Source organism: Orbicella franksi, chromosome 11, assembly GCF_964199315.1.
Source record: "Orbicella franksi chromosome 11, jaOrbFran1.1, whole genome shotgun sequence".
NCBI classification, from domain to species: Eukaryota; Metazoa; Cnidaria; class Anthozoa; order Scleractinia; family Merulinidae; genus Orbicella; species Orbicella franksi.
The window spans coordinates 18,395,639-18,412,538 of NC_138155.1; the positions used below are offsets into that span (position 1 = coordinate 18,395,639).

At 36.9% G+C, this 16,900-nt stretch overlaps 1 protein-coding gene across 3 annotated transcripts in view; it reads left to right on the forward strand.

Annotated features, from left to right (window-relative positions):
- Positions 1-2,276: 2,276 nt before the first annotated feature.
- LOC145503090 (guanine nucleotide-binding protein-like 3 homolog) overlaps positions 2,277-16,900 on the forward strand; it is a 34,469-nt gene continuing 19,845 nt past the window's right edge. For all 3 annotated transcript variants that reach the window (XM_081482530.1, XM_081482531.1, XM_081482532.1), the window contains exons 1-7: positions 2,277-2,376; positions 2,445-2,497; positions 2,791-2,848; positions 6,803-6,885; positions 11,697-11,813; positions 12,678-12,729; positions 12,831-12,868. In XM_081482530.1, the coding sequence (XP_081338656.1) occupies positions 2,364-2,376; positions 2,445-2,497; positions 2,791-2,848; positions 6,803-6,885; positions 11,697-11,813; positions 12,678-12,729; positions 12,831-12,868 (414 nt within the window). In that variant the 5' untranslated portion in view covers positions 2,277-2,363. The remainder of the gene's footprint in view (positions 2,377-2,444; positions 2,498-2,790; positions 2,849-6,802; positions 6,886-11,696; positions 11,814-12,677; positions 12,730-12,830; positions 12,869-16,900) is intronic.

The following is a 16,900-nucleotide window of genomic DNA, read 5'->3' on the forward strand; positions in this document are numbered from 1 at the left end:
AAGATGAATGATGTCCCCGCAGAACAATCAACACGCTGGTATCGATTGGTGAGAAAGCATCTAAGCCAAGACAGGAGTGGACCTTGGATACCATATGCGTGTATCTTTGTCAAAAGGCGTTCATGTGGCACCGAGTCAAACGCTTCTGAAAGGACTAAAAAGATAACATCAGTTGTCAAACCTTTGTTTCTCTCGCGGGCCCAATCGTGAAACGAAGATAATAATTGAGAGAGACAAGATTTCCCTTTCGGGAAGCCAAATTGCTCCAGAATAAAGACCTCTTTTGTAATCCGAAACTGAACAAGCTGCTGTCTTACTATCATTTCACACACTTTGCACACCACCGATGTTAGTGAGACAGGGCGATAGTTCTTTCGATCGTTTTTTACCAGTTGTGTGGTAACATGCCTGATACAAGAGACGCATTAAAAACATCCCTAAGTGATGGAACCAAGGATCCAGCGCATTTCTTTAAGATCATGGGATGTATACCGTCCGGACCAGGAGATTTACGAGGTTTCAACTCGCTTCTTGCTAACATCCTTAGGTGAACAGTGTAGAAGACTAAGATCCTTGTCCTTGATAACTTGATCAAATAATGGAAGATTATAAAAGTTTTCGGCTGTAAAAACGGAAGCAGAATATTCATTCATGCACTCAGCAATGTCACCTTCGTTTGTTAGCACATTGCCATTGGCCAGCTTTATAACAATTAGATCATTTGATCCTTTACGCCTGGACTGAACGTAATACCAAAAAGGCCTGTGTTCGCTGTAGGCCCTTTACAGCCACGCCATTACGTGACTTATTTTTCATAAAATTATGGGCTGTAACTTAACGAATGCCAGAAATGGAAAAAGCATGTCGAAAATAATCAAAATGGCCAAGTTTGAGGCCCCCATCATTAAAGAATGAGATTTTATGATGGTCTGAATTTTTAAAAGAATAAGAATATTTAATTGTATGGAAAAAGTTGTTGGAGACCAAGGTCTTGCTCTCCAGCAGCATTTTCCATCCAAATTCTCTAAATTTTCCGAAAATTCAAACGGTCATATAAACTTACTCTTTACTGCCAGGGGTCTCAAACTTGGCCATTTGGTTTTTTCGATGCGTTCTTTCCATTTCTGGCATTCTTCAAGTTATAGCCCATTAAAATAAACTTTGGTCAAGTGACCCCAGCTGCAAAGGGCCTATTGTCGTTCATATCGTTTGCGAATTTATCGAAGTACTCCCAGCGGGCCTTGTTGCATTCTTTCTTCAACAAATTACTCGCCTTTTGTTAAGTGGACCACGATTCATCATTATTACTAATCTTAGCTTTTTTGTACAATCGCTTCTTTTTCCGTACTAGTTTAATTATCTCAGCTGAAATCCAAGGGAACCGGCGATTTCGCTTCTTTTTCTTTTTTGGAAGACACTCGTCAACGGCGGTAAAAGATAAATCGGTCCACGCACTCCAAACTTCATTCGCATCATTTAAAAGAAACGCACAATGTGTTCAAACAATTCATTTATGCATGACCAGTCAGCCTTGTTGTAGTCATAAAATTTTCTTTCGGATGATTTCCGATGATAGGGGTGAACATTTACATTAAATTTAGCAGAAAGTTACTGCCAAGTTATATTGGAGTTTAAGAAAACCACGACGGCGACGGGAACTGCAACCAGTGGCGGATCTAGGGGAGGCGCCCTAGGGGGCCCGTTCCCCCCTTACTTTGGGTAAGAAAAGAAGAAACCACAGAAGGAAGAAAAGTCGGCAGGGCAAGCAAAACAAAACCGCCCCCCCCCTTCTCCCCCTTAACTCAAGGTCTGGATCCGCCACTGGCAACGTCACTAAACAAAAGGTTTAATAAGCAGAACAATGGCTGTGCACGTGCGTTGTAATTCTTGGTACATTTCAACAACGTGAAATGACCAAATTCTGCGTTGTCTGGAGAACGTGAACCACGACGGCTAATTTTTTAAATTATTTTTATTTCGAATTAATCGATGTGTCCTAGATTCAGTTTCGTGATAGCTTTGACAGTGATAAACAAATTAAATGACTCTAGAGTACCACGAGATTCGTAGGTAAAATATAAACTCAGTTTTTAAATCGACGTTATCCTCGACGTGACGACGTCGCCGTCGTTTTCTCAAACTCCCTAAATCCTAGCCTGCGTTGCAGCCGGACGTGTCATAAAATCTCCGGACTATACCGACGGTTTAGACTGTCTGCGACGCAGGCTACCTAAATCCCGGCCGGAGGAGAGAAATTTCAGTCCCTAACATTACGTCACGGGCTTGTTATCGCTGGAAGACTGGAAACTAGTCCGCCATATTGTCGAAACACCTTCACGTGGTAAGGGAGCAGAACATTTAGCATGGTTCGACCAAGTAAGTTCTGGTTTTCTCACTTCCGCTCAGTGTATTTTTATAGTGCTAATGTAAAGTCTTTCTTACAGAAAAACAGAGCAAGAGGATGACAGCTCACAAGCGATACAAAATACAGCGAAAGGTTTCTGCATTGTTGGAATATTAAAGATCCCCTAAAAGCGTAGAATAAGTGTCCTGGTATAGTTATTTGGAAAGTTAAGCTTAAGCTTGATTGTACACGAGTAACGATAGTCTGGATTGTTTAGAGATACTGCTACTCGATATCTGTTACTGCTCGAAATTCGCTTGTCTTTTGGTCGAAAGCATGGTTCGATAGACATCACAGTAGAACGTATGGTCAAGGATCTTGCATCGACTGACTCCGGGAAGGCCACTGAAAGCCTCAGGTTAACATTTCCACTTTTCTCCTTGCAGGTTAGGGAACATCTTCGAAAACAAAGGAAGGAGGCCAAACTTAATGGAAAATCAAAAAGTATGATTTTAATCATATGGAAATTTAAAATTTTGCAGATAGGTAATAGTTGTTGGTTTTGGTTGAGTGTCATGAACCCCATACCAAAGCAATGAGAACACACGTACCAAACATTTGTAACCTGCGCCAAACACGGGAAAATGGGTAGGACCAAGTTGTGTCTGGTATTGACTTCATTATCATTATCTTTATTAACTTGGTAAAGCTGGTTAGCTACTACGCCAACTTTGTATCTGATTGGGTGGGGTGGTAGAGCAACTGCTTGAAAAATATATAATTTGAGAATTCAAAGCTTTTTTTTTAACCAGGCATACAAGTATCGGGCACAACATAATATTTCTCTATGTTAGGCTCATTTTGGAGCCCTGCATCCTGACAATTATAATGGCATAGTCCCTTAATGATTATGATCTTCTTACCAATTAAGTTCCAGTCTGGTTGTAGACCACTCCACTCTACTCTGACTGCTCTTCTTGATGCCATGGATAACTGGTATCTTAACATCAACAATGGTTCAACAAATGTTACTCTTTTTATTGATCTTAAAAAGGCATTTGATACCACTGACCATGAAATCCTTCTGAGAACTGTATGGTTTCAAGGATAGCGCTCTATAGTTGTGCAGAAACTATCTTTCTGAGAGAATGCGGGTTATGTCGCTAAACAATGTTAAAGTGCACCTAACCCCAAAAATTTTTTTTCGCTAGAACGAATCTACTTATTATTTGAAATAGTTCTGCGAAAAAATTTTTGGATTCCGTTAAATCCTCGATTTTCTGTGCCACGACGAAATCTTGAAAATAGCTCCAAAACACCGCCATTTTGTTTCACGACCGAGTTTGAGGAGAATGGGTCCAGCGGCTCTTGTGACGTCTACCCAGGAAGGTTGGATATCTCATTTCCTCTCATCTCCTTCAGGATGGTGCAATACACATTCGAAAAGTGCGCAGAAACGCCTTCCAGAGGTGCTATCGGCTGTTGCAGCAATATTCCAGATTTAAAGAAAGGTATACTGTACAATTTACTGGCGATGATCAGCTAATGGTGCAATAAAGACGTAAACGATGGTTGATTTTGTCGAACCGAAACAAGCGAACTGAATCTGTGAGAACCATTGAAGAACTCTCACTGGAATTTGTTCCGCAGACTTTCGAACGCTGTTTTCATAAATTTTCTGCTTAAAGCTAACCAGCAATTTGTAGAAATACCACCGACAACCTATATCTTCCAATCCCGCAGTATTTATAACATAACCGGCAAAGTTGTGTGATCCGGTCATGATCAAGAAGCGTTATAATGATACGTAAATAGATCGCAACTGTACGCCGCTAACCAACACTTATTTCTCTTTCGATTTAGATGAAAGTCGAAGATTAATCCTCTAGAATTACATGATAACAAAATTGTTAGACTCACAGAGTTTTTCGAAGGTTTGGAAATCAGCAGTGTGACAAAGATTCTGTGCAATAGCGTCGAAAATATGACCGCGTAACATTATCTGCGGACCGCTTAGGGAACACATCCTTTTCGCTTATCCGACGAATTTCACTGCAAACTTTGAGAACAATTTACATTGGTTATTTGGAGTTACGACTTAAAACGTGTGACAATGTGAAATCGGTAATTGTATGAAATGTTTCCTTCCACCTTGCTTCCCGCAGCTTCAAAAATACAGGTCCAAACAATACGATTTTCAATCGAACCAAGCCAATGTTTTGGAGGTCATCAAGTCTCGAAAACTGCAACACGTACGTCGCTCTTATAAACATGAAGTATTCAACTGAAAGTAAAACACAAACTGGATTTAACAGAACCTTGACAAAATACATTCTCGGTAAGGACAAATGTAAACGGGCTATAAACACGTGTGGGAATCTTATGTTTAGTTGACGAAATTACCATCCAAAGCAGTCCTCGAGTTTTCTTTCCTGCTGTTCGTTTGCCTGCTCCTCCACTTCGTATCTAGCTTTCCATTCCTAATATACGAGCAGCTCGTCCGCAAAGACGTCTTCCCCATCGTCGCTTGAAATATTGCAAATTGCTCTCAAAGCTCTAAGCAGTGAGTTCACAGTTGTCGAACGTGCTCAATCGAAGTTTATTTCGGAGCCTTCCGAATCGAAACTTAACTCTGACTCCAGTGACGAAAAAGAAATGATTCTGAGACAAAACTTGGACGTTTTAGTCCCAAAATACATCGGAACGATTAGTTTTGCATTCTATTTTCTCGAGCAAATACAGTGAGTTGACTGAGGCGCCATTGTGTTTGGTTCCTGGGTAGACGTCATCAGGTACCGCCGCCCCAGACTCCCTAAAACGCGGTCGTGAAACACTTAATCGCGACTTTGAAAGGGCATAGAAAATCGAGGATTCAACCAAATTCAAAAATTTCTTCGCCCAAATGCTTCAAATAAAGTCTAGATTTGTTTTAGCGAAAAAAAAATTTGGGGGTTAGGTGCACTTTAAGTCAGAATCCTGTGCTTTACACTGTCGAGCACCCCAAGGTACTTGGTTCCCTGTTTTTCTATTAGCTATTAATGACTAACTTAACTCCAATCTTCTCTCAATTGCTTGAATGTATACTGATGATGCAGATCTCACTTTTCTGCTTCATGTAACAAATCATGAAGTGCTCTCTTCAGCATTAAGTCATGACTTAATTGCTTTCAAACAATGGCTACATGCTAATTGTCTTCACTTTAACGTTGTCAAGACAAAATGTATGTTCATCTGGACCTGACTTAAAATATCACTGCTTCTCAATCAACTTGTCATTAGTCTTGATTGACATCAAAGCAGAACCTGGTCGTGAATATTATAAATGCCTCAGAGGCCATCTAGATGAACCCCTCCCCTGGGACTCCCTTATCTCGAAAGCCATTTAATTAAGGTGGAAAAATTTTTTGTTGCCTTTAGAAGACTGAAACCAATACTTCCCTAAAATATCTTGACAGCAATTTATATATCTCTCAGTCTACCACTCTTTGATTATTGTAGTGCTGCATGGGGATGTATTGGTAAATTTATTGGTTAATTTCTCAGTCTCAAGCTAGAAAGGTTCCAAAATAGGGCCTCTTGCGTGATCTGACTGGGATGTTAGATTTTCTCAGATTCTTTGTGATCTTAACTGACCAAGCTTAAGTGATGTGCGAGATAAGTTATGTACAAGACTATGATTAAACAGGTCCCCAAACACGTTTCAGAAAAATTCATCTTTCCAAACGCCAGCTACATATATAATCTCTGGGAATCTAGACATAATAACCTTTTTATTCCAAGACCAAATGAGAAGCACTCAGAAAAGAACTTTGCTTACTGAGGAGCTACCTTGTTGAATGGTTTGTCACCTAAAACAAAGCAAGCCTATACATGTAGTTTATGCTCCTTTAGGAAGAATTCTTTCTTGAACATTTTTAAATATATAAGAAGCCATAGTTAGTTTAACCTTAAAAAAGTTTTTCACTTACGATAATCTTTTACAGTCGAACCTCGATTGTCCGTACCTTGATTATCTGGATTTCTCAATTATCCGCACTTTTTCTCTAGTCCCAATTTTGTCATGAATATTTATTAGTCATGATCAAGATCCGTTGCAATATTGTTTTTAAAACTATAGCATTGAAAAGTGCAGTCAAAAGCAAGTTGTTTTGCTTTTGAAGAGCAAAAGCAGCGCTCACACGCGTTGTAACTAATGAAGAACTCTCAAATGAGTTCTGATTAGCTCAGAGTTGAGTGGTTCAAGTTATACAGTAGACCATTTTGTTTTCCAAACGATTTGTAAAAGTGTTGTTTCACGATTAAATGTTGCTTTATTTAAACAGTTTTGTTCTTCATTAATATTCATATTTTCGATTATCCGGACCCTCGATTATCCGGACTGTTTCGTCTAGTCCCAACGAGTCCGGATAATTGAGGTTTGACTGTGACACAAACTGCATCTTGATGATATTATTTCAGAACAGAAGAAAGATCCAGGGATTCCTAATCTTTTCCCTTTCAAAGAGGACATACTTAAACAGGCAGAGGAAAAGAAAAGAAGGGTATGTATACTTATGCACATGTATGCTCATTTCACAAGGCTGTGGACATTTCAGAGTTTTAAATGAGGAAACTATTAGCAAATACATATTAATATAATAATAGTTTGGCTTACATGTTCATATAAGTTCATGAAGATTTATTTAACAATAATCAAAGCTGGGAACAAAGTTGATATGCACATGCTGACAGCCACTGTCCACTAACATAACAAAGAGAATTTTTTTTCATTTTCATCATTTCACCTTTGTTACTAACAGTTATGCTTTATAGCATAAAATAATTGCATCAAAAAGTAATTCTTTGTATTCAGTTAGTTATGCTCAGTAAGATGGCTTTCCTAGACAAACTTGAGCACCCATCTGGTAATGCAGGAAATTGTAATCTACAGTCCAACCTCCCATAAGCAGACACCCTGGGGGCCAGAAAAAGTGTCCATTTAAGAGAGCTGTCTGCTTTAAGGAGGTCAAAAATGGAGTGTGCAAATGTGGCTCGGACCATTACTTAAGTGTCTGCTATTGGGAGTTGTCCACCTGTGGGAGGTGTCCCCTAGTAGAGGTTCCACTGTACTCAGATTACATCATCATTATGGGAATAAGAATTCTATCAGACAAAAATCCATAAAGAAATTTGTCTGGGCGAAAATTAAATTTGGTTGCATTGATTAAATCAAAGTCAGCAATTTTACCGTTTCAAATTTTTTCACTCTTAAAAGTGCACAAGTTCAAAACTGCTTAGAAAATCTTACTAGTTTTGTTAAAAGCTTGTTTTTGTTGTGTCAAAAATATGAAGTTAAAAAAGATAATTTACAACATTGATCATGACATGAAAGTATAATTGTACTAAACCCATTATACATTGTGTACCTGTTGATAATGTCAGTACATGAAGGATAAAGGTTAATCTGAATAATTGGATTGTGCATAGTTAATTGAGGGAATGGTTATGAAACCTGGCAAAGTTCTTTGTTGTCTGTTTTTGTTGCGTGTTATGGGGGTTGACCCTACGTGATGGCCTCATGGTTAGTGCGCTTGTCTCCGGATTGAGCGGTCTGGGTTCGAGCCCTGGCCAGGGACATTGTGTTGTGTTGTTGGGTAAGACACTTTACTCTCACAGTGCCTCTCTCCACCCAGGTGCATAAATGGGTACCGGCGAACTTAATGCTGGGGGTAACCCTGCAGTGGACTAGCATCCCGTCCAGGGGGGATTAGAAATAGTCCTAGTCACTTCATGCTATGGAAACCATGATAAGCTCCAGCCTGGTGGGCCACTTGGCTCATATGCAGACTTTACCTTTACCTGCTAAAAACCTGGCAAAATGCAAAAGGTGGTTATGTGTGCTCATACAACTAACCAATAGAAGCATTGCAATAATGTTATTCATGCGTAAAGTCAATGAACGTAAACAAAATATATATATATATATATATATATATTTTTTATTATTATTAATTATCTATTTTTTACAGCACGCATACTTACATTATTAATTACAAAAAACTACGTATAAAACTACAACAATACAGCTACTTACGCTAATTACAACTTGCTCTAATTACAATGCTTGACGAAAACAACAGTATTATTTAAACCGCTTACGTTACACTACTTTTTAATCGCGGACAATTACTACAAACTTTTACTACGGTTACTAGAACTAGTGAAAACTGCAAAAAAAAAAAAAAAAAAAAAAAAAAAAAGACAAAAAAGCGACAATTTACAGTATATTTAGCTATATTTACAGTTTAACTTGCACCTTTGCTCTGCTAGTTTCTATTTCTATTTTGTTTTTAAGGATGGCCAAGAAAGCGTCTAAGAAATAATCTTCCTCATTTTTTGAAGCGGTGTAAATATAATATTTTGCAATTATTGTACAGAGGTTTAAACCGAGACACAGAGGCACGGTGTCTGTGATGCCGTAAAGTATTTGTGCTTCAGAGAGCATGATTACAGTATTGTTTTTTCTGTACCACCAATCAGTAAACTCTGTCCAAAACAGCTGGACGTTGGGGCAAGTTACGAAGAGATGTGTAATTGTTTGCTTTTCAGCACATAAATGACAGCGGTCGTGCTCTTTAATACCGAATTTATGTAATGCAGCATTGGTGGGTAAAATATGGTGTACAATCTTGAACTGAAACATCGAGAGTTGAATGTCTTTAGTGGCCTTGAAAGGCATCATGTACGTTTGATAAATTTGCTGGTCGTTCAAATTAGCTCTTTTCAGTCTTTTTTCGGCGGTGGCAGAAACGAACTTCTTTTCAACAAGGTAGTTAGTAGCAAGTTTGCAAGAGAGCTTCTCAAGGGGAATTCTATCCATGTTTGTAGGTTCCTTCGAATGCGGCTGTAATTTGCCTTTCAAAGTTTTAACCCAGTTAGATGGAATTGCTTGGCATAAACCGTAATAGGTTAGAAAGTTAGTTTTAAGGGCAAAGTGAGAGCAGAAATCTCGGTAAGATGTAAATGTGTCACCGTTGAAGATATCTCTAATTTTTTCTACACCCGCTTCATGCCATTCTTTGTAGTACACTGAGGAGTTACCAATCCTGATGAATCTATTGTTCCAAAGAATTTCATCAAGTATTTCCTCTTCTGAGGACGGAGTAAACAAATTGATTGACTGCCAAGCCAACAAGGCTTTCTCGTAAAATTTGAGAGGAATTCTTACATTGAGATTTTTGAGATCAAAATTGCACTTAAGGAGAAATTTGCCGCCACATTTTTCTAACATGGTAACAGGGATATGCGTCCAGCTCGCGGAAGGGTAACCATTATCAAGTCTTCGGATCCAGGTCGCTTTGAGAGCGTTGTTTATTGCATCAAAATCAGGCATTCCAAGACCTCCTTTTGCTCTCGGTCCAATCATTGTGGTTTGCTTTATCTTTGGGGTTTTCTTGCGCCATACGAATTGGGATATAACTTTATTAACATTTTGAATGAAATTAGATGTAACAGGGAGGACAGCGGTGTTATAAATAAGTTTGGAAAGGGCTAGTGCTTTTAGGATGACAATACGGCCATGTAGAGTTAAGTTCCTAGGGTACCACAGGTTAAGTAGGGAAGTCATTGAAGACAATTTCTGTTCAAAGTTCTTTTGAAAGGCAGCCTCTTCATCATAGGAGAAGTGTATAACGAGCGCAAGTATGGGATCTTTTGGCCATGTTATGTCTAGAGGTTCCTCCAAGTTGTTTTTGTTTGCGCCCAGCCACATGCCCTCTGTTTTACTTTTGTTTACTTCGAGACCTGAGCAGTTTTGAAAGGCATTGAGCAGTTGGAATAAATTTTGGGCAGATATACTATCGGAAACAAAAACAGTGGTATCGTCTGCGTATTGTGAAATTTTGAATTCTTTTCCGTAAATATTGATTCCTTGGATACCTGCATTAGACCTTATTGCGTTAGCAAGAATTTCGGCGCAGAGCACAAACAGGGAGCCAGAAAGTGGGCAAACAAAATATTTGCAGGGTCAGGGACCTTTCAATATAAATCTTAGCCTGTTTGTTTGCTTCTTTGATGTTTAATGGCCTTCCTAACCCTTTCCCTATATTATCTATGGATTGTGTCTGTGGGCGGCACAATGCACTCACAATTGCTACTTTAAGGAATTTAAAATCCGTGTGCTATGTATGTAGTATGGTCTGAAGATGGTATAGAATAATACTGAAATACTGTAGCATTCCTAAAGTACTGAGCCCCCAAGTGCACTCGCCCTCGCTTGAAAATGAGGTTAAAAAATTATGGCCAACATTAAATCCTGAAAATAACAAGCCAACCTGCTCCCCCCCCTCCCCAAAAGTAGAGATATATTTATTACCAGTACATCTATATAGCTATTAATTTTTTCTAATCAATAGTCAATTCAAAGTTATGTTTGGTCAATTGATCATGATAATTTTTAACATTATTAAAGACACTCTACAACCAGGGAAGTTATTGCTTGTGCCACAAAACATGAATTAAATCTCAATTCATGCTTAATCAGGTCATTTTGCACCATGTACAAAGAAAACATGTAGAATTTTCATCAACTAATAGGAATGTCCTAACAGAAACTTTTCTTGAAGTTAAAAAGGAAAACTTATTAAAGGGAAAATGGAGAACTTACAGGGAAAACTGTTACCTACAATCAATTTACATGTTCTGCAAAACACTATATAGCATTAAACTCGTGCCTCTGTCTTTTCATGCTGTGCAAAATTGTTTCTGGTTTATATAATGTGACAAGGGAGGAAGCTCTTAGTGCAATCATTTTGAATGCATTATTTGAAAATTCACTTGAGTTTCTAATTTTCTTTGCTTCCACAAAACAGGACAAACAGTTTTTTTCTTGCATGTTTGAAATTGTCTGATCTCCAAACGAAAACAAAATGTTGCAAGCTAAGGTCGTAAGCATTTTAGCGAGATTCTGCGATGACATTTGGGAGCTGTGGGAGGGTTTTGTAAAGATTTGCACATCTGAAGACAGCGAGGGGAGCATGAGCGGGTGCTGGATGGTGCATACCAGTTAAGGGTAATGGTACATTCATATAACGACAAGTGATTTTTAAAAGGGTATAAAATTCTCTGACTTCCTCGAAGTTTTGAAAAAAAACCCTTTCGACTTTGTTCTGTGTTTGTCTTAGATTTGAGGAAGCAAAGACATTTAGAGATTCAAGCAAGTTCTCAGATTGCATTCAAAATGTTTCCAACAGGATTGTATGCTCTATGTGGATTGACAGTTACCTTTTGAAGTATGGTACTGCTCTAAAGCTTTTATAGTAAAAAAAATGTCACAGTATTTTTAATTACAATTTTATATCATGATCCATCTTAGCAAGAAGAGGCAAATGAAAGAAGAAAGCAGAGCAGATTAAAAGAAGTAAATAAAAAAAGGAACTTGGAGAGTCTGCAAAAGGATGCACTAAAGAGAGGAAAGGAATTTGAGCGAAAGGTAATTGTACAGCTGAATCCCACTCTTTCGAACTCTCTGGGGAAAAGAAAAATGTTTGAAAAGATGAGTGGCAGGAGCTCAAAATAAGTCAGCATTTAACATGAAAACACATGGCAATAAATAATAATATACATGTAGCTACTATAAAAACTCGGTTACAACACAAGATTAATTTTATTGGTTGCTAGACAAGATATAAGTGTGATGAAACGACCATACCTGTGTTTTCGCTGACATTTTCTTAATATGTTATGTTTTTAATCCTGTTACGTTATCAATGGAATTTGAACTAATAAAAAGGGAAAAAAAATCACTTCGTTATCAACATTGTAAGTGGGGGGAGAGGAGAACTTACCTCGTGTCCCAACTTTTTTGTCTGGGATTGTAGGAGTGTTTCTTTTTTTTTTAATTTGCTCAAACAATTACAACAATTAAAATTACACTACAGTTACAAAAAACAGTCTACGGAGTATGTATCTGCACATCTAGGAATTTGAAATAACTGAGAAACTTGAAATACCTGATAGCACACGTAAATGATTCAGTTAACCTACAATGTATACATGCACATGATCCAAGGGAAATAGTTTTGACTTCAAAATGACTTAAGTTCAGTAGTTTGTATTGTAATTGTATGATTTGAAAGGTCTACGGTCATTGTTAGGAACAGTTTTGCATATTGCACAAAATATAAACTTTATAATGTTGTAACCTTAACTTGAAATTCAGTCGCTCCTACAGTAAGACAGTTACATGCATTTCACGAAAATTATTTTCATCGCTGTATTTTTTCTTGATTGACATTGCAGGAATGTTTGATTTTGATTTCACTTTGTGATAAGAACCTTTCAATTAATTTCTTAGGAAGCTATCAAAGAAAATTCTCTGTCAGATGATTATTCTGGGGGAAGATTAGGTGAGTGGAATCCTGCCTAGTACATTAAGTCACCTATACATTAAGCCATGTGTACATCAAATTGTTGTCCTTGTACTAACGTCTTTTCTTGTTCATTACAGAGGGATCCCTCAAGGCATATTATAGAGAATTTAAGAAGGTAAATGCTGTGTTTTGATGATTTCAGTTGTACACAAGTATACATGTATTTGTACTCTTTGCTCAGCTGCACATTCATCTTGCCCTCTGTTCATAACAATTGAATTAATGCAGCTATGATTAATCAGGTTTTTAAGTAACTGTTGTATGTCTTTTCAGCTTAAGGACGTTCGCGCAAACATTTTCCAACATAATAATAATAATAATAATAATAATAATAATAATAGTAATACAAAATATTATATATGGGGTAAATTCCATAAAATGTTCAAATGTGCTTCACAATATAAAGTAAGTAAAACTGAGACTTTTACCACTGTAAGATTATGAGTTAGTTATGTCAGAAATTTAAAAAAAGTGGGGGTCACCGACTTCATTTTGGAGGGAACATGCCTGGAGGAACACCCTAAATCTGAAAAAATCGGGCTTCGTTAGCGAATAAGGCCACAGTGTTTATAAGCCCCAAAATGTTGCAATTAGATCTTTGAAGTGAAATGTTCTCTGCCAAATATTATTTAAGTAGACCTATTAAGTGAATTTAATCAATTGGTGAGGTTCCTTAAAGAGCAAGTTCACATTTAGCGACCATAGTTTCACGCGTCTTGCAGCCTCAAGATGGTAGGAATCAATGTCTCGTGGACAGAAATCTTGATTTTTTTTTTTACCTTCCCACATTGATTGTTTGTTCATTTTTGGACAAAATGGAGATAATTGTAAATAAAATCTGTTTCTGGAAAGAAAAGTAGGGGTCACTGAAGGTCCAAGATCGTAAAAGCCGGGCAAAGCTGTAGCAATGGCCATTTGCACTATCATTGTTCGTTTTATTACTTAGCGCGTGCTCTCATGCACGACGAGGTGAGTGAATTTGTGTGCACCGTAAGGATGCACAGAAACAATAATTAGCGTAAACATCCTTAAGACTAAACTTTAGCTAAGACCTATAATAACAAAGTTGGAGTGTCGCAAGGGCCTACGTGTATATACAACAGGCTAAATAAATAAATTGTACTATTGTGCATTGTGTCATTAAAAACTAATGGAATATGAAATTTTGCACAAGTTTTTTTTGGCTTTGTTTTTAATTTATTTATTTCCACAATTACAACAAGTACAATTCTTTTTTCAACAATTAATGTACAGAAGAATGAATAAAGTTTGGTTACAAAAGTTAACTATGACACCATATTGAATTAATTATGAAAATAGATGTCAATTCTTTTCTACATACTTATTTAACTTAACGATTTTCCTTAATAGTAGCGTTTTCTGACTTTAATTATTAGATAAAATTGTTTCCTCAAAAATCTTCCACTTTTCTTTAAACAAATTCGTTTTATTCAATTTGAAATATATATGTTTTTTAGTTTCATATTTAATTACCAAGATTCTTCAAAAGTGATTCAAGAAAGGTAATGTTTCTTTACATCGACAAGTCCACAAGAAAGATTTTCCTAAAATTACTATGTAATTAAATAGATCCATCTCCTCCTCAAAAGACCCAACAATAACATCACAATATGTAAGCAAGAGGCTTCTGCAACTCTTGATTTTACTCAAAAGTTTTTCATTAACCTCATGCCAAAAAGAATTTGAAAAAGAACAACCAAACAAAATATGGGATATGGTTTCTGTTAGCTGATGACAGAATGTGCAGTTGGGATCAGAAACGTATCCTATTTTACACAGGCGGTCATAGGTAAACAGAACAGAATTCAACACTTTGCACAACATTAAGTTTTAGTCCAGAAACTTGCTCAAAACAATCAGGCAATACAAACTAAGCTTGTGTGGAATCTAAATCTGATAAAACAACGGTTGTGTCACCAGCGAACTGCAGCAGTTTAGTTTCTAAATTGTTTATTTTTATTCCTTTAATATCGTCTTGGTTTCATATAGCAATCATTAGGATTTCAACAGCAGAGACAAAAAGGTAGGTAGAAAAGATTCCCCCTGCCTAACTCCACGCTCTATCCTAAGGTAGTGAGAGCAAAGGCCATTGTTTATAATACAACTTTGAATATCTTTATAGAAAATATTTATCCATCTTATAAAATCTGGCCCAAAACCGAATTCATTCAAACATTTTTCTAGAAAAGTCCATTCCAAACTGTCGAATGCTTTCTCAAAGTCAATAAAAAGTAAAATTCCAGGTAATTTCTTAGCGCTTGTATAGTCCATTATACCGAGAATTAAGCGTATATTCTCACTGATGTTTCTGCCTGGGATATATCCTGACTGATTATAATGTATTAATTTAGGTAATAGACTTTTCATTCTTTCTGCAATAACTTTTGAGGTTATCTTTGTATCGACATTCAAAAGGGAAATTGGCCTCCAGTTTCGAAGATCACAACAATCTTGGTCCTTTTTCTTAATTAATGTGATTACAGCCTGTCTTTGTGAAGGGCTCATTTCTCCTTGTACAGAAGATGCATTGAAGCATTCAACTAAAGGATCCCCCAAGAAATTCCAGAAAGTCTTATAGAAATCTATAGGTAGACCGTCATTTCCTGCCACCTCTTTTGTCAATGACTGGTTTTAAAGGACAGTTGAAGTCTCCTCCAACAATGATATTTTCAATTTCGTCCAAATTGTTTTTCACAATGGTTTGCAAAAGTGACCAATAAAAGGTAACCAATTCATTATCCCGATTTGGAGCGTAAACATTAACTAGACAAGCAGGTTCTCCACTTAGAAGAACTTTAAGCATAATAAATCTACCATTAGAGTCAACAATGGATTTTCAACTGTACAATCAAAATTATTCCTGATTAGAATTGCCACCCCTCTCGCATGTTTAGCCCCACGAGAGCAAAACAATGTAGCACCCCATTCTCTTTTCCACGTAACTTCATTCCCTTGAGTGGAATGTGTTTCCTGCAGGAAAACAATATGCGGTTTTGTTTTCTAAGCCAAGTAAATATCATCCGTCTTTTTCGAAAGTTGCTGATGCCTCTCGTATTTAAAGATATAAGTTTACCCTTAACAATTTTTGATGAAAAAAACATAGAGAACAATCAAAATGAAGGAGAAGAAGGATCGTCATGTATCTATAATTAAACAACCATCCAAGTACAATCACTGAAATCTTCCGATAATAAGAGCCATTAAGTGACAACTTTGAGCTATATGAATAATGTGATGTCTGCAAAATTACCATTAAGAATAAAGCGTAAATAAATAAATTTACTGCAAAAGAGTTGTTCACAAAATTTGCGCTTGTGCAGCTTTGCGCGAGCAAATGGGACCACAAATTTTGCATATTTAATGTACTGGTATTGTAATATAAATTGAATTTATATTTCTCCTTTATATTAAGCTTCTTGTTCAGAGTTTTCTGTAAGCTCCGTAATTGCCACCAAAAACGTGATGTGGGCACTGAGCCATGACAGCAGCACTGAAATATTTGACAGCCGAGGTTAAGTAAAGCTCAGTTTTTCCTCTGAAAATGAAGTGAAAAACCCAGCATTCACTGTTCAGTACCTGGGACAAATTGAAAAGAAATTAGAGATGGCACAAATGAAGGTCATAAAATGTTTTCTTTCAAAAATATAATTAAAATTAGTTATTATTTTTATCTCCAGTGAATGTACGTGTAATTTACTTAGTTCTTTAAACACAACGACATGCAACCCAGTGCTTGGCTTGCACATGAACGATTTTCGAGAACAAATAACTGCAATGTATTTGAAAAAAAGAAATAAATAAAAGATTTCTTTCAACAATAGCAACAAACTTTGCAAGATCTTACACATTCTTTAAACTCGGCAGCTGTAAGATGTTTGTGTAAATATTGAAAGTGAGGTATAAAATTGGCGAGCTTATCGAGCAGGAAAGTACGAATAAATACATGCACTATTTCAAGGCTTTATTATAAAGCGAAACATTTGCAAAATGTGTCAAGTTTAAGTTTGATTGTATTAATTTTATCACTTGTGAAATCATGAATGAAAAACCCAAACTATTGCAAAGGTTCAAAAAGTCAATGATAGTCCACTCACTTAATCAGAAAAAATTCTGAGCTTAAATCCAC